The sequence below is a fragment of the Cydia amplana genome, chromosome 7, assembly GCF_948474715.1.
Source record: "Cydia amplana chromosome 7, ilCydAmpl1.1, whole genome shotgun sequence".
Lineage (NCBI taxonomy): Eukaryota > Metazoa > Arthropoda > Insecta > Lepidoptera > Tortricidae > Cydia > Cydia amplana.
The window spans coordinates 8,646,737-8,671,295 of NC_086075.1; the positions used below are offsets into that span (position 1 = coordinate 8,646,737).

The 24,559-nt window shown below is 35.8% G+C and overlaps 1 protein-coding gene across 1 annotated transcript; it reads left to right on the forward strand.

The window, feature by feature from the left end:
• Nucleotides 1-14,607: 14,607 nt before the first annotated feature.
• LOC134649841 (homeobox protein Nkx-3.1-like) lies at nucleotides 14,608-21,987 on the forward strand. The gene is made up of 3 exons (XM_063504678.1): nucleotides 14,608-15,540; nucleotides 18,318-18,425; nucleotides 21,574-21,987. Exons 1-3 carry the CDS (start codon nucleotides 15,126-15,128, stop codon nucleotides 21,942-21,944), a joined length of 894 nt encoding a protein of 297 aa, XP_063360748.1. The 5' UTR covers nucleotides 14,608-15,125; the 3' UTR covers nucleotides 21,945-21,987.
• The last annotated feature ends 2,572 nt before the right edge of the window (nucleotides 21,988-24,559 follow it).

Genomic DNA, 24,559 nt, shown 5'->3' on the forward strand with positions numbered 1-24,559 from the left:
AGCACAGACTAAGAAAAAAGTAAAATATTTTGACAGATGGCAATCGAATGTAAATTTGGTGATGGGTTTTGTAATAAGTATTGGAGTTTGTTGATTTTAATCCAATAAACTTTTAAAGTTTAAATGAAAATAATGACTAATAACAAGTATTTTCTAAAAATATTTTCACAGCTGAGTTATGTAGTAGCGACATCTAACCAAGGTAACGTACTCTAATTTGTATAATATTCTACCCAACAAAAGATGGCGCTAATTAGAAGAAGAAGAAGAAGAAGAAGAAATACATTTATTTTAACGAATACAAAGAAAAAAATAAAAGCATGCAGACATAAAGGACATTTGGACGCTAAAATAGGATCCCCACTCAGCATAATGCCGCGGCAAACCGTGGCGCTGGTTTTCTGTGGGGACCTGACTTAATCTAAAAAAGTTGACGGCGACACGTACGCCAACGACACACAAATAAATTTACATTGATATTAAAAACACAAACATTATTATTTATATAACAAGGAAAACAGAAAAATAATATACAAGTAAAAACCAGAATAAAAATAAAAAATAAAAAATAGAACAATCACATGACATAGACTACCGTCTTTTATAAAATTAATATAAAACCAAAAAATAAATAAAAAATTGAGAGAGTAACAGTTGCACAAAGTCACAGAAAGCCAAAACTAAAACTAAAGCAACCTAAACTACAACAAATCATAGTTTTGCTTAGTGCATTAGCGCACTAGTGTAGTACATAAACGCGCAAAACTAAATCAGAAGGCGCTGCAGTCGTTAAAAAGCGGCCAAGTGCGGGTCGGACTCGCCCATGAAGGCTTCCGTATTTAGGGGATTTATGACGTATTAAAAAAAAACTACTTACTAGATCTTGTTCAAACCAATTTTCGGTGAAAGTTTGCATGGTAATGTACATCATATATTTTTTTTAGTTTTATCATTCTCTTATTTGGGGAGTAAGGGGAGAACGGAACTTTCACCTATCCGACCCAATTGTCAACCCCACCTGCCCGCGTTGGCTGCCTATAATTATGGGCAGCCGACGGCGGCGTCTTTAGGGACGTCGCGGTGCTCCCTGCTAGAAAACAGACGGGGCTCTGGCGACCGAGCAATGGCGGTATATCCATACTACTGATCGGGTAACCGGTCAGATGAGGTACAGTAGGCGGCCTTGGGGACTAAATGCCCCCTAAAAAGCCCTACGGTGCAGAAGGAAGTGGGGCCCCACTGCATCAAGTTTGCTCCTAGTAAAACCACAAATGGAACTCGAACATGCAGATAAAGAGAAGCTATGCAACCCGGACAGCACCCGGCGTCACTCGGTTTCCAGGCCGAAGGATGACAAATATGTAACTGGAGAAGATCATGCTATCAAACTTAAACAGAAGAAAAACCAAATTATGAAGATTGGCACATGGAATGTAAGAAGCCTGATAAGGGAAGGTAAGCTAGAAAATACTATTAAGGAAATGAAAAGACTCAAATTAGATATTCTAGGACTTAGTGAAATAAGATGGGCCGATAATGCAATCCATAATAGTAACGACACAACTTTATTCTATTCGGGGAAATCGTCAGAAGAGAAAAATCACTATCAAGGTGTTGGTATTCTAGTCAAAAAGGAACTTGTGAAATACGTAACTAATTACATCCCATACTCCGAAAGATGCATGCTCCTTCAATTAAATGCTAGTCCCTTTAAACTTAACATAATACAAGTGTACGCTCCTACAGCACAAAGCAATGATAAGGAAATAGAAAATTTCTACAAAGACCTAGAAGACATTATTAGCAGTATCAACTCCCAATAGATAACAATGGTCATAGGAGACATGAATGCTAAAATCGGCCAAGGTGCGGTAGAGAAAACAGTCGGAGCTTTTGGTCTTGGTAAACGAAATGATAGAGGAGACCGTATGCTACAATTTTGTATCGAGAAAAATTTGATAGTAACTAACACATTTTTCCAACACCCACCGAGACGGATATTATATACATGGATATCGCCACAGGACAAACCCGACAAGATAGTCAGAAATCAAATAGACTATATAATGATAAAATCAAGATACAAAAATGCTATCCATAACGTTAAAACATATCCAGGGGCTGACATAGGATCGGACCATAACCCTTTGGTGGCTACATTTAAGATAAGACTAAAGAGAACACAATTAACCAACAAAAATAGCGTTAGAATTGATATCAATAAACTAAAACAACCTTACGTTAAACAGAAGACAGAAAAGTACATCAATAGTCACATGAAGGAACATCTAGAGTCTGGAAACAACAATGATAACATCGAGGAGCTATGGGATTGTATAAAAACTATATCACTAAATTCAGCCAAAGAATGTGTCGGAAGTAAGGATAAAACTACAAAATTAGAGTGGATCACAGACGAAATATTAGTGTTAATGGAGGAACGTAGAAGATGTAAACTCACAGATAATGAAGAACAGTATAAAGAAATAAATAGATCAATAAGGAACAAAATTCGTAAAGAAAGAGATAAATATTTGGAGGAAAAATGTAACGAAATAGAAAAATTAGAGAGATGTAATGACAGCTTTAACTTGCACAAGAAAATTAAAGAATTTACAAATAAAGACAGAAAGAAAATGGCATCAAAATTGGTTGATAACAATAAACTCATCACGGACAAAGAGGAACAATGTAAGATATGGGCGACGTATATCCGCAAACTTTTTGACGACGAAAGATCCATCTGGAATGAGAATACAGAAGAAATAGAAAAACTAGAAGGACCACCAATTCTGGTAGAGGAAGTTAAAAGAGCAATTCAATCTATGAAGAATGGAAAAGCGGTGGGCCCCGATGGAATACATGTTGAAATACTTAAGCTCTTAAATAGAGATAGCATGCACCTTAACTAAGTTATTTAATAAAATTTATGACACCGGAAATCTGCCTAAGGACTGGCTTGCATCCAGCTTCCTGCCCCTACCCAAAAAACTTAACGCCAAAACATGCGGAGAACACAGACTGATAAGTTTAATGAGCCATGTTCTCAAGATATTTTTAAAAATAATTCATTATAGAATATACAACAAAATTGACAAAAACATCAGTGAAACACAATTTGGTTTCAGAAGCGGATTAGGAACGAGGGAGGCTCTTCTTTCCATTCAGGTACTGATACAACACTGCTTGGAATTTAAAAAAGACGTCTTTATATGCTTCATAGATTTTGAAAAGGCATTCGATAATGTCAAGCATGATAAATTAATGGAGATATTGAATAGAACTGAGGTGGACAGCAAAGACCTTTATTCTCTAAAAAGCCTGTACTGGAAACAAACTGCACACATTAAAGTTGGCCAACATTGCACAGAAGATCAGAGGATATTAAAAGGAGTCAGGCAAGGTTGCATTCTGTCACCGGTTCTGTTCAATCTATATTCAGAATTTATTTTCCGAGAAGCCTTAGATGATATTAACATTGGTATAAAATCGAATGGAACCATAATAAATAACATAAGATATGCCGACGATACAGCTATCTTAGCAGAGTCGAAGGAAGAAGTGTCTCTCGCGCAAACTATTCAGTGTAGGTAAAAATGATATTAGAAACCTCAATATAATTTTTGAAGACCTATCCATAGATGATAGATACCCCACACGTATGGGTTTGATAAAAAAATATTTTTCGAGTTTCAGTTCTAAATATGCAGAACCCCCAAAATTTATTGTTTTTTTTTTCTATTTTTGTGTGAAAAATCTTAATGCGTTTCACAAAATACATCTACTTACCAAGTTTCAACAGTATAGTTCTTATAGTTTCGGAAAAAAGTGGCTGTGACATACACGGACAGACAGACAGACATGACGAATCCATAAGGGTTCCGTTTTTTGCCATTTGGCTACGGAACCCTAAAAATGAAGTTCGAACCATAGATTAGTATATGTTATGTTCGAACTCGTAGCTCAGCAATAAAATCCCGCATTTATTTCAATAAAAAGAATGTTCTGCGAATTTAACATGAATATTGGTTTGCTTTGGCTCAAAAATTAGTTCTTGCATATTTTGTTCGAAAGAAAAATGCAAAAATTCACCACGTCGAGCAAGATTAGAACTTTGCGACCTTTTGGAACACCATGCACCAGTCCGATTGTTCTTACCAAGTTCTAACCAACTAAGCCATCGACGACTCCATATATATTTTAATTTAAATACTGTAGTCGTCTCTGACTGTCTGCTGAGTATATGTATATGTCGCAGGGAAATGATCAAAACAGAGATTTGAACAAATCTCTAAGGGATATGATCAAATCACGCAGGATGTTAAAATGGCGAATCCATATCATCATTTCCCTAGAAAAATTCAGTCATTTGACCAAATCACTGACTCTGTTTAGTGAAAAGACGAAATCGGCCAATAAACGCGAAACGCTTTTTCATTTCACTAGATTTGTTTAGGAATTTGACAATATTCCTAACCACGACAGTAAGTTGACGAAACGAACTTAAAAAGTCAACTAGTTTTATCATTTCGCTAAACCTGAAATGATAAAGTCTCAACTGGAAGATGGTGTATGGTGATTTTATTAAATCTCTGAACGGTTTAGTGATATGACTAAAGAAAGTACAGAATACAACAGTTTACTCTACAGTTAAGCGATTTGATCAAATCTCTGACTAGATTAAGTGAAAATTTTTGAAATTATGATGCCGACAGATGTACCGATTTGGTACAGATGATTTTTAATACCTATTTAAAACAATCCCCGGTACATTACTTCCATCTAATGGACCTATGTCTACCTTAGGGACGTCCACCAACACGCTTGATTTGATTAGCAACTCTTTAAATTTGTGCAGAGAAGTCTCTTTCATTTTTTCAGCCGATATTTTCAAAAAAAAAACACTTATTCTAGTCAGAGATTTGATCAAATCGCTTAACTGTAGAGTAAACTGTTGTATTCTGTACTTGCTTTAGTCATATCACTAAACCGTTCAGAGATTTAATCAAATCACCATATACCATCTTCCAGTTGAGACTTTATCATTTCACTAAACCTGTTTAGCGAAATGATAAAACTAGTTGACTTTTTAAGTTCCTTTCGTCAACTTACTGTCGTGGTTAGGGATTTTGTCAAATTCCTAAACAAATCTAGTGAAATGAAAAAGCGTTTCGCATTTATTGGCCGATTTTGCCTTTTCACTAAACAGAGTCAGTGATTTGGTCAAATGACTGAATTTTTCTAGGGAAATGATGATTTGGATTCGCCATTTTAACATCCTGCGTGATTTGATCATATCCCTTAGAGATTTGTTCAAATCTCTGTTTTGATCATTTCCCTGCGACATATATATAGGTACAATACAATAATGATTTTGGCTTTTCCGTGTCCATGTCTGCATTTTGTTTAAGAATTATAATTATGAAACCAAAGAAAGGGTAGGTAGTATATTATAGAACCGGTGAAAATAGTTTAAACGAGCAATTCTTGTTTATATATATATATACTAGCTGTTGCCCGCGACTTCGTACGCGTGGATTTGTATATTGGTGGTTATATATTCTACATTAGCTTAGAACATTATGCAGCAAAAGATCTAGAAGAAGAGAAGTCTCGAGTTCCTAGCTTAAAATAAAATTTGAACCCCATACAAACTTTCAACCCCTATTTAACCCTTTTAAGGGATGTACTTTTAAAAACGCTGAAATTACTTTTCTTGTATTCTAATAAATGCCTCTGTACAAAAATTCAAGCCCCGCTCTCACAAAAATATCTGATCTCCATACAAACTTTCAACCCCTTTTTCACCACCTTGAGATATGAATTTTCAAAAACGCTGAAATTAGTTTTTTGCAGTTTTAAATTAATACCTTTTTACGAAGTTTCAAGTTCCTAGTTTAAAATAAAATTTGAAACCCGTACAAACTCTCAACCCCTTTTTAACCCTGTTAGGGGATGAATTTTACAAAACGCTAAAATTACTTTTCCTGTCTTCTAATAATATCCCCAAATCCAAAGATTCAAGTCCCGCGCCCGAAAAAATGTTTGATATCAATACAAACTTTCAACCCCTTTTTCACCACCTTACTGGATGAATTTTCAAAAACGCTGAAATTAGTTTTCTTGTATTTTAATTTAATAACTTTTTACAAAGTTTCAAGTTCCTAGCTTAAAATAAAATTTGAACCCTATACGAACTTTCAACCCCTTTTTAACCCTATTAGGGGATGAATTTTACAAAACGCTGAAATTACTTTTCTTGTCTTCTAATAATATCCCCAAATGCAAAGATTCTAGTCCCGCGCTCGAAAAAATATTTGATATCCATACAAACTTTCAACCCCTTTTTCACCACCTTAGGGGATGAATTTTCAAAAACGCTGAAATTAGTTTTCTTGTATTTTAAAAATATATCTTTTTACGAAGTTTCAAGTTCTTAGCTTAAAATAAAATTTGAACCCTATACGAATTTTCAACCCTTTTTTAACCCTGTTAGGGGATGAATTTTACAAAACGCTGAAATTACTTTTCCTGTCTTCTAATAATATCCCCAAATACAAAGACTCAAGTCCCGCGCTCGAAAAAATATTTGATATCCATACAAACTTTCAACCCCTTTTTCACCACCTTAGGGGATGAAGTTTCAAAGACGCTGAAATTAGTTTTCTTGTATTTTAAAAATATATCTTTATATGAAGTTTCAAGTTCTTAGCTTAAAATAAAATTTGAACCCTATACGAATTTTCAACCCTTTTTTAACCCTGTTAGGGGATGAATTTTACAAAACGCTGAAATTGCTTTTCCTGTCTTCTAATAATATCCCCTAATACAAAGATTAAAGTCCTGCGCTCGAAAAAAATGTTTGATATCCATACAAACTTTCAACCCCTTTTTCACCACCTTAGGGGATGAATTTTCAAAAACGCTGAAATTAGTTTTCTTTTATTTTAATTTAATACCTTTTTGCAAAGTTTCAAGTTCCTAGATTAAAATAAAATTTGCACCCCAAGACGAACTTTCATCCCCTTTTTAACCCTCTTAGGGGTTGAATTACCAAAAACGTTGCAATTACTTTTTTTTGGATTCGGCTATTATGCCATTCTAAGAAGTTTCAAAGCATTTGTAATGGATTCAAACTTTCAACCCCTTTTTAACCCTGTTAGGGGATGAATTTTCAAAAACGCTGAAAGTACTTTTCCTGTCTTATAATAATATCTCCATATACAAAGTTTCAAGTCCCACACTCACAAAAATATTTGATCTCCATACAAACTTTCAACCCCTTTTTCACCACCTTGGGGGATGAATTTTCAAAAACGATGAAATTAGTTTTCTTGTATTTTAATTTAATACCTTTTTGCAAAGTTTCAAGTTCCTAGATTAAAATAAAATTTGCACCCCAAGACGAACTTTCATCCCCGTTTTAACCCCCTTAGGGGTTGAATTTCCAAAAACGTTACAATTACTTTTTTTTTGTAATCGACTTTTATGCCTTTCTAAGAAGTTTCAAAGCATTTGTAATGGATTCAAACTTTCAACCCCTTTTTAACCCTGTTAGGGGATGAATTTTCAAAAACGCTGAAATTACTTTTCCTGTCTTATAATAATATCCCCATATGCAAAGTTTCAAATCCCACACTCACAAAAAAATTTGATCACCATACAAACTTTGAACCCCTTTTTCACCACCTTGGGGGATGAATTTTCAAAAACGCTGAAATTAGTTTTCTTGTTTTTTAATAGAATACATTTTTACAAAGTTTCAAATTCTTAGCTTAAAATAAAACTTGTACCCCATACAAACTTTCATCCCCTTTTTAACCCCCTTAGGGGTTGAATTTCTCAAAATCGCTTCTTAGCTCTTATACATTTTATAAATGCAACCTAGTGTCCAAATTGCAACTTTCTAGCGTTTGTAGTTTCGGCTCTGCGTTGATGAGTCAGTCAGTCAGTCAGTCAGTCAGTCAATCAGTCAGGACACGTGCATTTATATATATAGATATATATATATATTTCGGGGATCTCGGAAACGGCTCTAACGATTTCGATGAAATTTGCTATATGGGGGTTTTTGGGGGCGAAAAATCGATCTAGCTAGGTCTTATCTCTGGGAAAACGCGCATTTTCGAGTTTTTTTATGTTTTCCGAGCGAAGCTCGGTCACCCAGATATTAGTAGTTAACGAAGTTGATGCGGGCCGCACTTTGTTTGTCAATATTACCTACATACAAAAGACTGGTTAGATCATTTTCCCAAAATCATAATTTACCTGTAGAATAATTTCTATTCGCATTTTTTCCTATTCTTAATTTACACCAAGAAATAAAAAGAATGCGAATAAAACGACTTGGAAAGTATTAATTATGAGAAAAATTTAACCTAGGAATTAATGCGTCTGGTCATGTCTGGTATAAATTAAGAATAGGGAAAAATGCGAATGGAAAAATCATGTTAGGAATTAATGCGTCTGGTGTAAATTAAGAATAGGAAAAAATGCGAATAGAAATTATGCTACAGGTAAATTATGATTTTGGGAAAATGATCTAACCAGTCATACAAAATAGCCAGGGAGCCTCACGAGCCGCAAGTGAGAGGTTCGCGGGCCGCATGTTGCCGACCGCTGATGTATATATGGTACCATAAGCTGCTCCGAACTTGATGATGAACACAGGACGTGATAAAACAACGTAAACTAATTGTGTATTGGTTTGTTAGAATTGTATCGATGAGTATTATAGTTGAATTTAAACTGTTGTGAGACATACTAACATTGAATAATTTTACGGTTTAAACTCACTTGTTTTAAGTCAGTCAAACATGTCGCGCGAGTGACTTAAAACAAGTGAGTTTAAACCGTAAAATTATTCAGTATTATAGTTGTCTGTTGAAAGAAAAGTACCTACAGTCAGCGATAAAAGCTTATGTATCATAAACGTACATTTATTTACTCGAATTATAATTGAGTTGCGTTAAGAATCCCCAGCAAGTTCGGCAAAATTTCACCATCCCATACAAACCGAGTTTCGTTCTCATTTTAAAACTACGTGTCGGATTGTAATTAAACTTTGCACATATGACATGAGGTGCCTATATCTAGACCTGTAATCTATATATATAAATGCAAGTGTCCTGACTGACTGACTGACTGACTGACTGATTCATCAACGCAGAGCCGAAACTACAAAAGCTAGAAAGTTGAAATTTGCACACTAGGTTGCATTTGTAAAGTGTACCAGAGATAAGAAGCGATTTTGAAAAATTCAACCCCTAAGGGGGTTAAAAAGGGGATGAAAGGTTGTATGGGGTTCAAGTTTTAGTTTAAGCTAGGAATTTGAAACTTTGTGAAAATGTATTACATTAAAAAACAAGAAAACTAATTTCAGCGTTTTCGAAAACTCATCCCCCAAGGTGGTGAAAAAGGGGTTGAAAGTTTGTATGGAGATCAAATATTTTTGTGAGTGTGGGACGTGAAACTTTGTATATGGGTATGTTATTATAAGACAGTAAAAGTAATTTCAGCGTTTTTGAAAATTCATCCCCTAACAGGGTTAAAAAGGGGTTAAAAGTTTGAATCCATTACAAATGCTTTGAAACTTTTTAGAAAGGCATAATAGCCGATTACAAAAAACAGTAATTGCGACGTTTTAGGAAATTCAACCCCTAAGGGGGTAAAAAAAGGAATGAAACTTTGTCTTGGGGTGCAAATTTTATTTTAAGCTAGGACCTTGAAACTTTGCAATAAGGTATTAAATTAAAAAACGAGAGAACTAATTTCAAAGAGATCAAATATTATTGAGAGTGCGGGACTTCAATCTTTGTATAAAGCCATATTAATAGATCTCAAGAAAAGTTATTTCAGCGTTTTTAAAAATTAATCCCTTAAAAGGGTTAAAAAGGGGATGAAAGGTTGTATGGGGTTCAAGATTTATTTTAAGCTAGGAATTTGAAACTTTGTAAAAATGTATTAAATTAAAAAATAAGGAAACTGAATTCAGCGTTTCGCGAAAATTCATCCCCCAAGGTGGTGAAAAAAGGGTTGAAAGTTTGTATGGAGATTAAATATTTTTGTGAGTGTGGGACTTGAAACTTTGTATATGGGTATATTATTATAAGACAAGAAAAGTAATTTCAGCGTTTTTAAAAATTCATCCTCTAACAGGGTTAAAAAGAGGTTGAAAGTTTGAATCCATTACAAACGCTTTGAAACTTTTTAGAAAGGCATAATAGCCGATTGCAAAAAAAAGGAATTGCGACGTTTTAGGAAATTCAACTCCTAAGGGGGTAAAAAAGGTGATGAGACTTTGTCTTGGGGTGCAAATTTTATTTTAAGCTAGGACCTTGAAACTTCGCAAAAAGGTATGAAATTAAAAAACAAATAAAACTTATTTCAGTGTTTTTAAAAATTCATCCCCCGAGGTGGTGAAAAAGGGGTTGAAAGTTTGTACGGAGATCAAATATTTTTTAGAGTGCGGGACTTCAATCTTTGTATAAAGCCATATTATTAGATCTCAAGAAAAGTAATTTCAGCGTTTCCAAAAATTCATCCCTTAAAAGGGTTAAAAGGGGTTGAAAGATTGTATGGGGTTCAAGTTTTAGTTTAAGCTAGGAATTTTAAACTTTGTGAAAATGTATTACATTAAAAAACAAGAAAACTAATTTCAGCGTTTTTGAAAATTCATCCCCCAAGGTGGTGAAAAAGGGGTTGAAAGTTTTTATGGAGATCAAATATTTTTGTGAGTGTGGGACTTGAAACTTTGTATATGGGTATATTATTATAAGACAGGAAAAGTAATTTCAGCGTTTTTGAAAATTCATCCCGTAACAGGTTGAAAGTTTGAATCCATTACAAATGCTTTGAAACTTTTTAGAAAGGCATAATAGCCGATTGCAAAAAAAGGAATTGCGACGATTTAGGAAATTCAACCCCTAAGGGGGTAAAAAAGGGGATGAAACTTTGTCTTGGGGTGCAAATTTTATTTTAAGCTAGGACCTTGAAACTTCGCAAAAAGGTATGAAATTAAAAACCAACAAAAATATAGGTAAACCAGAACTTTGGGAGTATTGTCAAGAGGGCGCTCGTTTTGAATTTTATATAGCAACAATTTGTATAGTGGGGACAATGGAAATTGGCAGATGATTTTTGTTTTATTCCGACAACTTTAATAAGTGCGAAGTTTGATGTTTGGATATTTCTTCGGTTTTTACGCTTAAATGGCTGACTCGATTTAGATAAAATGAATAGCGTAAAGTCAATTTTCTTTTTTTTGTTTTCTTTTTTTTAGGTTTGGTCGTTTAATTCCGCCCTAACGCCCTTCGCTAGCAATCCGTGATACCGATGCATGCGATACACCTAATACACAAATCAAATGATTACAAGACATCAACCAAATCGTGACGACCTGACTATAGTGACATTTGTCCATAAGTTTGAAACTTACCCGTCAATTCAGATGCTAATTTCGTTATGTTTTCTAATGGAAGAAATTTCTCTCCCGCACGTTTTTTTTCCAATAAATAACTATATACACTATTTACAACTTTTTTCTCTGTAAAATCTAAAACTTTCGGTATGATTATTGCAGTCTAATAATAATTCACACGAAACTTGACAAAGCAATGTTTACATTGTCAATATTGACAACTATCATAGAGAAAATTGTTGCCATTGCTAGAAATTAGTACCAACAAATTTCCGTAACATGGCGCACCCTCAATAGATCCTGGTTCACCTATAATTTCAGTGTTTTTAAAAATTCATCCCCCGAGGTGGTGAAAAAGGGGTTGAAAGTTTGTACGGAGATCAAATATTTTTTAGAGTGCGGGACTTGAATCTTTGTATAAACTGTATAAAGCCATATTATTAGATCTCAAGAAAAGTAATTTCAGCATTTTCAAAAATTCATCCCTTAAAAGGGTTAAAAGGGGGTTGAAAGATTGTACGGGGTTCAAGTTTTAGTTTAAGCTAGGAATTTGTAACTTCGTAAAAAGTTATTTCATTAAAAGAGAAGTTTTTAAAAATTCATCCCCTATAAGGATCCAAAAGGGGTTGAAAGTCTGTAAAGGGTTCAAATTTTATTTAAAGCTAGGAACTTGAAACTTAGTAAAAAGGTATTTTATTAAAAAACAAAAAACCCTATTCAGCGATTTTAAAAATTCATCCCCCGAGGAGGTGAAAAAGGGGTTGAAAGTTTGTATGGAGATCAAATATTTTTGATAGTGCGGGACTTAAATCTTTGTATAAAGCCATATTATTAGAACACAAGAAAACTAATTTCAGCGTTTTTAAATATTCATCCCATAACAGGGTTAAAAAGGGGTAGAAAGATTGTATAGGTTATAATTTTATTTAAAGCTAGGAACTTGAAGCTTTGTAAAAAGGTAAAGGTAAAGAAAACGAATTTCAGAGTCTTTGATAATTCATCCCCCAAGGTGGTAAAGGGGGTCAAAATTTGTATGGAACCCAAATATTTATTTGAGTGCGGGACTTGAATCGTTGTATAAAGGCATATTATTACAATACAAGAAAAGTAATTTCAGCGTTTTTAAAAATTCATCCCCTAAAAGTTTAAACAGGGGTTGAGAGTTGGTAGAGGGTTCAAATTTTATTTAAAGCTAGGAACTTCAAACTTCGTAAATAGGTAGTTAGGTAGTAGGTTTTATTAAATAGTGGACTTGAAAATCTTCTGCGGGTTGAGAGAGATTATATCGAGAACAATTTTATTCAGTTAGGGGCTTGAAACTTCGTAGCCAGGTTGTGAAAGACAAATCTCATGTGTTGTATAATAATTAACAAATGATTAACCGTCCCTACTGCTATCTTTTGCTGCATAATGTTCTAAAGCTAAACTAATGTAGAATGTATAACCACCAATATACAAACAAATCCACGCGTACGAAGTCGCGGGCAACAGCTAGTTAGTTTATATAGCTCCAGTTTATAAAACAAACAAAATAGAGCAAATACTTACAAGTTTTGTATTGTAAACTTAATTTCGCTGTATTTTTTAACTATGGTATCTGAAGCTACATTAACGAATTACAGGCCAGTACGGATATGATGGTCGTTCTTGTCTACGTGACAGCGTGCTGATAAAACGGTGTCCGTCACTTTCTTTCCCACGGTGTTAAACAGTGACAGTTATTTTATCACGTGGATAAAGATGGATAAAGCTATTCATAATAGGCTGGCTTATGTCTTATCCTATTGAAAGTACAAAGTTTCAGACCCATCTATAGCTAGTCGTTTTAAAATGAGAGCGTAATACGTTTTTATGGAGAACCGAGCTTGCTAGGGATTCTTAAGATAAAAACGGTGTATACATGCACCTACCTAACTATATCTAATTATTAAATTTAAAACGTTCCCCGTCCCATTAGTTAAGTGCCCGGCAGGGGGTGAAAAGATCCTTTGTTGTATTACAAATGTTCGGATGTCATCCGCGCGACGTCTGACGTGAGAACAAACCAGCCTGCGCCATTAGGATCCTTTTAGAAAAATCTCTCGCGGTTTATGGTTTGGTGTAAACACTCGGGAAGAAAGTGGCTTAGTATTACACGTGTCTTGTCTACGGTTGTTCTGGTAACCAGATCGACTTACAGTAGAGGAGTAGGTAGGTACGTTAACCTAAGTTGGTAGGTACGTAGTTCCAATGTCCATCTTGTAATAATAAGATAGACTCGGAAAAGGCTTAGTTAAGTCAAGAACTCAAGAGCTTTCAAAAGCTGGTCAGTTCTGAATTGGCCTGAGCAAAGATTGTGAGTAGGTCCTCCTACTCGTCCCTACAGTACTTTCACTGATAGGTAATGACTGTTGTGTAGGCACTGAATAAGGGCTCATTTAGACGATGCGAAAACTCGCATGCGAGTTTCATTACATTGCGGGTTTTGATCGGTTGGTGGAATTGGACGTAACCAACAGTCCGCAATGTAACTACTTAAAATCGCATGCGTGTGCGCGCGCCGTCTTAATGAGCCCTAAGAATGATGTACCTACTATCGCACATTTCTTCATCAGTGAAAATTCTATTAGTAGCTCATTACTCAATACTCACTTCCCCATTTTTAGTGACTAGCAGCATTCATGCAATGCTAAATCCTCATTAAGGTACATGCTAATATGTACTTATCTCCATATTGTTTTAATTGGAACCGTATCCGATTATTTTAAAACAACTTATAATATTGTTATTTGTGGAATTTCTTATATACCAATTTTAATACACAATAAGTTTCTATCAAAATATATTACTTAATTCTTTAACGACATCAATATGTAAGTAGGTACCTAACTATCTAATGTAAGAATAATTGCTCAGCTATTAAATTAATACACGATTATACGTTTTGAATCGAGAAAGTGACAGACGGTAATACTCGTATCGTACCTACATTTGTGATAAGTAGGTGTCGTGATCTCGGCAGAGTCAAATTTTGAAGGATTACAAACCATAACTATACTTATTTGGCAGCCACGAACATGGATACCACGATTTGGCCATTTCACCTGTTACTTTCTGGAGTCAAATTGGGCCCTTGTATAATTTTGTGTTGTAGGATAAGTATTAGTAAAGAGAAAAAATATTCAAGTAACTAGGTAGGTACCTACCTACTTACTTGTCTATTCAAATATCCCTCTTAACCACCTACATTAAACCCGAGATCGTTTACAATAAATCACCCAAATTGCCGACATAAATCAAACAATAACCGCGATATTCGATCCGATGCCCATCATAAGCTTTTAGAGATCCTTTGTGAGGGTAAGAGCCCTGAGTCTGACATAACGTGTTATCAAATAAAAGAAAGGTGTGAAAATTCACAGGCGGTTTGTAGGCCCCTCCTTCCTAAGATGGCGTTGCCCCCCCTACTTATTAAACAGCCAGTAGCGAGGCGGGATTCGGTGTTGTTCGTACCTACAGAAACTGTTTGGCACCACCTATTTTCGAAAGCAATTATCAGTTCACGCGGCGATGATGCAGCACCGGAATCTCAGTTAGTATGGTCTGTTATACCTACTGACGTGGACCTAATTTTATTTATTATATACTATGAAAATTATAAATAATTGAACAATAATTAAAGTATATAAATAATTGAACATCTCATAGCAGTAATTAAAAATTAACAATGGATTTTAATCACATATCCAGCACTTGTGAAACCGATGCCATTTTAAAAACAAATGAAAATTATAGTGTTGTGTGTGATCTTCGCAAAAATCCGGTTGAAGACGGCGAATCCGTAAGCGACAATGAAAGTGAAAATGAAACTATTGATGTTATTTGTGAAAACAGTGATCGCGGGAGGTGCAATGAAAAAATACGAAATATAATTCAAAATCCGTATATTAACGAACATAGGGGTAAATATTACGATCAGACTCGTATCGTAGTGCCTGCTAAACTAAGAAGTGACAGTGTAATAAATGCTAAGAGTAAAACTTTTTTGATTGATAGTATTTTAGGAAATAATAAGTGCAGTAATGAATCTAGATCGCAATCTGAAAATGAACAATTTGAGGGAGCAGCTGATGAGCATAATGGTAAGAGCAAAAATAGGTACCTACCTGAATGAATGGCGATTAGAGATTTTAAAATGGAAATTACGACAAAGACGTAACTCTGGTTTCTGTTGGTTAGATTGAAGAATAAACATATAGCAAGTACCTATACACATATAATTTGTCTATGATCAATGATCATATAGGGTAGGTGCGTTAGATTAAGTCCAGCTCTAGTTTTCGTCCACTTGAGGAAATTTGAATATACTTAAGCCTACATTGCCGGGGGCCGATTTTTGAAATTCGACCGCTCGATTTAGTGTTTTTCTTTCAATAATAAATAAATCATTTATTCCAGACAACAACGATCCATAGGTATACATTTAAGATAATATTAAAAATAAATAAAATTAGGTATAGGTATAATATCTCCACTACTAGGCATCTAAATTCTACTAATAGAATTGAAAACGAGTGGTCAATCAATACCACTAGATTCCCAATTTTTATCGCTCGTATTTCTAAAATTAGCATTTCGCCGTTTTCAACCGATTTACGAGTGACGAAATCGAGCGATCGAAATTCAAAAATCGCCCCCCTGCATAAATTTGTACGTATTGCAATCCTTAATGTCAAAACAATATATCTATCTACATGAAAATGATATTTCGGAAGTAGAAAATTAATAATCAAATATTATTATTTGCGAATCTGTCAAGTGGACGAAAACTAGAGCATGGACGGAAACTAGCGCAATGATCCTAATTATACTTATTTAAGTTTAAGTATTTTGAGGCCAATTTTGTCCAGACACTTAAGGGCGCTATTAAAAGTATGTAATTAGGTAGCTTGTTTGGAAACAAAATATGTATTTGAATAAAATAATACAATATTATAACATTACCAAGGCAAAGCAAACTTAAAAAGTAAATTAAATAATTTCTGGCTCAATAGATGAAAAGGTTACAGTTTGATAATTTACGATTAAATAGAGCCTCGTCTTTTTTTCATTTGTTTCGTATACGAATCCGTAAATAAAAGTGGAAATTAAGTCTCTTTTTTCTGAAGATTATTAGCAGTGTTACAATTTTAGCGATCGAAATATTGCTAGAAAGATTATGTGTTAATTGACACGCTACATTCCGATCTTATAAAGGGTGTCAATAAGTGGAAATGTTTCAAACTTCTAACATTAGAGTTGCAAACTTGCATAGGTACGTTTCGTCCGCTCACCACTTTACTGCTACCATCGTGGCATACAGCGTGTATTTTTGATACGTCTACAGAATATTCTAAAAACGAAAGGGACTTATGTTTTACTAAAAACTGAGATTTTTATTTTTCGTTGGTTATAAAAGAATTTAGCACGCAATGTATCATTATTATAGGGACGTCAGTGGCGGATTTCCCATAAGGCCCGGGCCTAGGGCGGCGAGATATTAGGGGCGGCAAATTGTGACAAAAAATTCTCTGATGATAACAAGAAATAACTCAAAATTAGGCCAGGCAACGAATTTTCAAAAAGAGGTATAGAGAGAAATGCTTGGAACACAATTTTTGACTTTGTAACTTTGTTTGGACTAGTTAGGAGGTAAACATATCACAGGTCCCATTTTTCGGTTTTTCGCTTCGACATGATCATCATACAAAATGAAAGCTGATTAAATTTTCTACAAGTTTTTTGATATCTTGAGGCCCTCCACACTAGTGCGCGAACGCGAGTGTGACGTCGATTTCGCAGATTGTTCACGCCTTGTTCCCCGTTTTTTGTCGGTTTTTCGGCCCGCGTCAAAGGAGGAGCGAAGCGCGAACTTGCAAGACTACACAATACACACTATTTCGGTTTGGCTCATCAGTTGCAAGATAAATGTTAATCATATTATATTTTACGGTTTTACAACAAAACAAAATGGAAAAATAGCTACAGCAAGTATATGCCGTAGAGAAATGACAGTTAAACTCGATCAGCTGATGCTTTTCAGCCATCTTGGTGCGAAACAAACTGCGAATTCACCGTCAACGTCGCTACAAAGTCACCAAGTTAAAAATGTGTCAAGCATTTTCGTCTATACCTTTTCGTTGCCTGACCTAAATGTAGTCAATATGATGGATGCTGATGCTGAGAAAGGGGCGGCTACAGGGCCTGGGGCCTAGGGCGGCAAAGGCTGCAAATCCGCCACTGAGGGACGTTGTTTTTATTCGAACTTACTGAAGCGACCTCACAACTGTCACAAGTGATGACTAATCAAAATGAATACAATGCGTTACAGCTCGAAATTATTAATGAATTGTCAATTTTTATGTGTTAATAACAGAGATTAAAAACAAAATAAATCAAAAATCTAATCCTAAATCAGCCTGAGGCATTGTTCCCAGGATACCATCTGCAACCCGCGTTCCCCTCTGCACAGTGAGGCTGAGTTTTTGGGCAAAAATTGCGCCAACTCGTAAGTCGCCAGACACCCAGACTATTAGTTTTTTGGTGTCTGACGACCGAGGACCGAATGAATTAATTAATCGGACACTGTGAATTAAGGTTATATTTAAAAAAACTTTTTTTTAAATCGTTTCATGACATTGAAACTTACGCCTCGATTAAATTTGCGGTTGTATTGAAATACCTACTTATTATTTTATATTATAATTACATATAATTGTTTTTAAATTACTGTAAACCGTATTATTTCTCCCACAGGACAGGCTATGCCTAGCGTGGGAGTCAGCATAAATGTAACACTATTCTTATTCTATTTCAGAAATAAAGAATTGTTATTTGTACTTGCTGAATAAAAATGATAATGATGAAATTTGCACGGCAGTTTCATCGACGTCGTGTCCGGAGCTGAGCGCGCTGAGCGAGGGGCTGCTGGCCGGCCATGCGTACGCGCATTGGCTGGCGGCGCATCAGCCCTCCACGACCTTCTTTGGTACGTACCTAATGTACCTACATATCCTCCTAAATTCTGATATCCTTTTTAAAAGGACAAATTAAATATTATGAAATAAAAGATGCACGAGTACGTACAACTACGTACTTAGCACGAGTTTCCAAGCAATATTGCTATCTCTGTCACTCTTTGTATTATCTCATAGACTAGCCGGCGTTAACTTTTATTCCGACGGGGCACGACCGCAGCTGTAATTGCCAGCGTAAGCGTAGTACCGTCTTGAAAAATGGCTGGTGTCATATTAACTGGGAATCTAAATGGCATAAAAATTGTTCTTGAATTTTTCGGTTCTGCTTTAGCTACCACACCTTCCTGAATACCGTTTTAAGCGGTGAGATGGAACTGTTGTGTGCAAGTACCGGCATCCTTTTCAACCTCAATGAAGTCGGGATCATTCCGTCTGGTTTTTACCATTGTCTTTGGCAATGCCAGCATAGTTATAATCATACCTGCATAATTGAATATTATGTTCTTCAGTCAGGGTTCTTTGGAAAAATGGAAACTGTGTGGAGGGTCCACGTCAGTGATGCCGAGCAAAAGCAGGCAAAGTCTTCCGGCCTAAAAAATAGGTAGGGGCGATGGTTTCTCTTAGATGTAAAGGTTTATTTTGGCAGCTCATTAATAAATTAAACAAGAGCACAGAAAGGGTTACTTATGGGTTGCGTGTTTGTAGCATAGACAAAAAAGATAACTCATCTCAATGCGAGTATTAATCAATGAGCCCGAGAGGAATCACACCTCACGTCGTTAGCGTTGCGTGCGGCGCGCGGGTGCGAGTCTTCACACGCGTCGGCACGCAACTCGCCAAATCATTACTTGTAGCTCTGTTTTAAGAGATGGTGATGATTCACGTATGTTTTTCCTATCTTCGTTACTTTATGCGGTGTCTTAGCTAAGTATCAGATATAGAGGATTTTGGGTATCCAATACAAAAAAATTAGTTACACGAGAAGAAGTGCCGACGGCAAAGTGTGGGCAGGCAAAACCTTACTTTTATCTCTTAACGATATACTTATAATAAGAATACCTTCCACCACTACCAAATGAAATATAGGTATTTGGAAGGCAAACGGTATGATGCACCTTTTTTTGTCCTATAACAAAATGATTGAATAAATGAATATATGATATAACATATAAGTGACATTTTCAACCAAAAGATGGTACGTCACATAAGCTATCATGATTATAACCACCAACCAGGCTTTTTTGACCATTTTGACCATCTAAAACCGCGGGAAACCCACGCAACAACTTAACAAACTGTTTAAGTGGTCACTACCTGGTCACGGTAGTTTGATTTACAGCATTTTGGTTCATTTTATTGGTGACAAACTCGTTGTTTGTCCACTGTTTTCTCACTTGCGGACGGTGGTAATAAAATTAGTGTGAGTGTGGCACCTCCGGAAAAGAGCCTACTAGCTCGAACTTTCTATGCTTCGGACAGTTCGGACATTCAAACAATTAGTCAGTACTGTGTTTGGACACAAGATTCCAGAAAACTTTGCTTCAAGTACTTTCTTATTCTTTGCAGGGTTGTCCTCGAATATTTTCTGAACATTAGGAAAGGAACCTACATAAGAAGTTAAAATAATTTATATTCTTGTAGCAGCAGATTTGAAATAAGATTGGTCTTAATTGATAAATCGTCACCTAATAAATTGGGTTAATAGTGGTTTAGCAGCATTCTATCACATTTTTACTTACCTATATAATCTAGTATTTAGATTTTTCTGAGAAAGCTGAGTTATGGGTATTTGATGGTAGAATGCACCTAATCAACTAATCATAGTTCTAGGTGTTATTACTTCCCGGTGTAGGTAATGGATTTTTTAGCTCAAATAGTAAATTGTATGGTACAATACGTGTAATGCACATAACTCTTTAATTCAAGCACAATCCTCAAGCACCGTAAGTCGTGAAAAATGTCCACCCACCGCACTAATTCGTAAAACCAACAGTCAGCGCGGACGTTCGTCGAATCGTCGCTAGCCGGCGCGGCGGTCGGTGGTCGCGACTTCGCACCGAGGTGTCTGTAAACAGCTGCCAACCGATAATTGCCAACAAAGCTCGGTGTTTGCCTACCGCCTTAACGCGGGCTGTTGGAAACGATTAAAATAAGCGCGGTAAAGAAGCTACGTTAGTATGTACCTATAGGTACAGAGAGTAAGTTGCATGGAAATTGAAAGCGTTATTACCAGGTTATTACAGAAAATGTTAGCAGGCTTGACTTGACTAAAATTATATTTGGGGGTGACTCGGTTATTCAAATTGACGTCTTATTGATTACCGCGGAGGCATATCCTAAAGATGTTACATTAAAACTTGCAATGCACGTTAAAATTGTACCTAATATAAACCTAAAACTTTCTTAATAAAAGTATAGAGGTGTTCATCACTTATCACTGGTGTATTTAGTTAAATTTCATATTTCATCTTCAAGACGAACCCGATAGATTATTTTATCATTGAGCGATAGCTAATATAATATAAAATAATACTCCAATGACCATCGCTTACGATATCACTTCATCATGCAGCCAATGTAATGCTGTTATAATAGAAACCATAAAATTTGTTTAAAAAATAGTCCACCGGCTTACGTAAATGTTTAGCGTTGCGTTAGCGCATCATTCGCCACAGAGCCTGTGTTTGCGCACCAAGTCAACGCGCAGGCGCGGCCAAACAGAATGATTGTGTTTATTGCCACTTAACGAGACCCTGCGACAATTCCGATTAGTCGACAAAACTTTACCGTGTATTGGTCTTTAGTGAGAGCTACTTTGTAAATGGCAGGCTTTCGTTAACTCGGTGGGGGGACGCTACATTTTTTAAGGGTTAACGCTTGATTGTAAAGTTCAATTACAATACTCATCGATCAGGAACAATCACACCTCGAATTGCCTCGACTTTAGAAAATAAGGAAAGGATATAAATATATATCAAGAAAATGAATATTATTTCTATTCATAGTCAATTCGTTTAGACTAAAGATGAAATAAAAACACAGAAAAGTGGTTTTCCATTGGCTGTCACGGCTATATGCGGCAGCAGCATATATGTATTTTTTGATGTATCACCTTTATTTGATATTTATCATTAATTATCAACTTTTTCTATTTCTCAGATGAAAAAAACAACAGACGGCCGCGGCGTGCTGGGCCGGAGCGTAAGCCTCGCCAGGCCTACAGTGCCAAACAGCTCGAACGACTGGAATCCGAATTCAAACTAGACAAGTACCTCAGCGTCTCCAAACGTATGGAACTATCCAAAGCCCTTGGCCTCACTGAGGTCCAGATCAAGACCTGGTTCCAAAATCGACGGACAAAGTGGAAAAAGCAGCTGACGTCTCGGCTGAAAATTGCGCAGCGACAGGGGTTGTTTCCAGGCCAGATATTTGGACACGCATCACAAGCGTATTCGCTGTTGAATCCGTATGCCTATGCCCCGCTTAGTTGTGTGTTTACCCCAGTAACATTGCCGTCTAGTCCGCCATAGGGTTGTGAACTTAAAGTGTTGGTTACGTTTGAAAGTATAAAACAAGGAAATCAAATCGCAACTAAAAGTGCTCCACTTCATTGGCCCTCAATATTGGCTAATTAGGTACCGTCGGATGCTTTAAGGTGACATTCGGATATCGACTGCAGCTGCATTACTTTTGCGGTATTACCATGTAGGTATTACTGCTGTGGCATAGACGCGCTGTCACTGTAAATTTCCTAGACAAAATGAGTGACTGATCGGAAGATTCGGAAGTTCTATACGCGGCAGTAATATGGTAACGAACGTACTTATTGTAATAACCTTCTTAGGCATTTTACAAGTTTCTGTGACGTAGTTCTGAAAGAGCGGAGCGACTTTCGGGCACGCATGGCAAGCCGTATAGGTAGGCATAATGTGCTCAATGGGCCTAAATGTTTCGTTATAATAAAAACAATAACTTCGGAGCATCGGCATGGCCATTCACAAGTTAACCGTCCCATTTTCGTAATGCTCGAAGTGCTAACTATTTTAATTGTGGTGCGAAAAGTACACAATGATCAACTTGCCACTTTTGACACATTGCTCATGGCCTAAATCAGACAGTTGTCAAATTTACTGCTGTTAAAGCAAATAATCGGACGTGTGGCTAACACTATTTTGGACAGGTATAACATTTGCTAGCTACCATTTTCTCTTATCTACATATACAATCGGACCTATAAGCGTGGCACTGGTAAAAAAAATTGCGATTATCCAATTATACAGCGGGAGATTGTAGCTATAGGTTGAAAGAATATGGCGGTTAGGGAACCTAGCCAAGGTGACAATCGTTGATAGAAAACGCCAATCAAAACCTAAATAATGTACATAGTTAAGGTGGCTTTTTGTAGCATCTGCCATTTCGATACATTTTTTACTTTTCGTTTGGTTTTTGTTGATGTACGATTGTCATCTTGCCATCCATAAGGGCTGATTTAGACTCGCATGCGACTTTAGTTACATTGCGGGAGTTATGTCCAATTCAACCGATCAATCAGAACCCGCAATGTAATGAAACTCGCATACGAGTTCTCGCATCGTCTAATTGAGCCCTCTGATGCAGTTTTCGACTGCGCCAGTATTATTAGAACTAATAGGTACCTGTTTCTTATTCTGACCGCTATACATAACAACCGTGTGACATTCAAACATTTTAATTGTTTCATTAAAGACCGTATTTTTGAGCAATAAATTCCAAGTTTAAACTGAAATATCGCTTAAAGTTTTATGGGTTGTGGTCTGGTGGGGCATTATAATAGATTTCAAATCTTGTGTTGTTAGTAATACCATCTCAGTAATCAGTGTAATTTTTGCTTATATTGTAATTAATACTTGTTTAAGTTGAATTTAAAAATAAGTATGTACTAGGTAATTTATTTCCGCCTTAATTGAAATCTAGTATGTATTATACATTAGGTTATAGAAGATACCATATGCGAGATTGTAAATAATAATGCAATTATTAAATTTAATTAATTAAATGTAATATTAATTAGTCGTTATGTACGTGACGTGTATACCTAATTGCGGTTAATTAAGCATAAATAAACATATCATTGTGCAGTAGATATGTAATGGTAAATTTTACTTATTACGTTTTCTTGAATTTCCTTAAAAATAAGCCTTTCAATATTTCAAAATTTCCTAGCAGATTACATTTACAAATAAGATAATTATATTTATGGATATACTTAATTCTAGACACTGCCAAACTTTGTTGCATAGTAAATCTCAATGTAACAAGTACGTACCTATCATTAAATTTATGTACACTCAAGAGCAATAAAAACGGGTCACTGTGGTCCTTTCAAAGATATTTGTAGTTGTATTGGCAGACCACAAACTGTTTAGGTGATTCATTAGCCTAATGGCCAAAGGACGGAACGTAAGTATTCAGTCCAATACATACATATATTTTTGCGTTAGATAGCAGTGGCGGCGCGTCAAACATATTCATTGGCAAGCCGGGGCTAATAATTTGGCTTACATATTTCTTTACAACTCTGCTCAAACGTTCAAAAACAGGCAAGCCAGTGGGACTCAGCTTTTATGGACGCGCTGCCACTGTTAGATAGTTACATTTCTACAACATACATGTATTGACAGCAAATAAATGTATGCAGCTTAGAATTGAAACTAAGTTAAACACTTTAAATTAAGTTAAACACTCGAAACTAAATTTAAAAGTACCTAAAAAGACAAAACCATGTATCGTGACTGAAATTGGCAGTGGGTCAGCATGCTGTTGTGATGTACTGCCGTATTCGAACTTCAAGATATTCACAAGAGACGACACGTACTAGATCTACTCTAGACTATAAACTATAACGTAAGTTTAGATTTTAACTAGTTCCCTTTTGCAGCGCAATTCGGGCAACCAATGTCACTTTTACGATAGATCGTGTTAGATATCTATTAGATGTGAATTAGATCTCTAAGTAATATCTTGTGGAAATCGTTCAAGAGTATCTCCATCAGAATCGCGGAAATGTCAAATTTGATAGGTTAGATCTTAAACATATCGTCATCGTATCTTGGCGATGTCTAAAAGATATCTAATAGATGTCTATTACAAAATCCGAATCGGGCCC

Excerpts from the sequence above, each read along its gene's own strand:
- LOC134649841 (XM_063504678.1), top strand. The coding sequence starts at position 15,126 with ATGGATTTTAATCACATATCCAGCACTTGTGAAACCGATGCCATTTTA. Across the intron at positions 15,541-18,317 it reads AGCAGCTGATGAGCATAATG|TTTCATCGACGTCGTGTCCG; the intron begins GTAAGAGCAAAA and ends TTTGCACGGCAG. Across the intron at positions 18,426-21,573 it reads GCCCTCCACGACCTTCTTTG|ATGAAAAAAACAACAGACGG; the intron begins GTACGTACCTAA and ends TCTATTTCTCAG.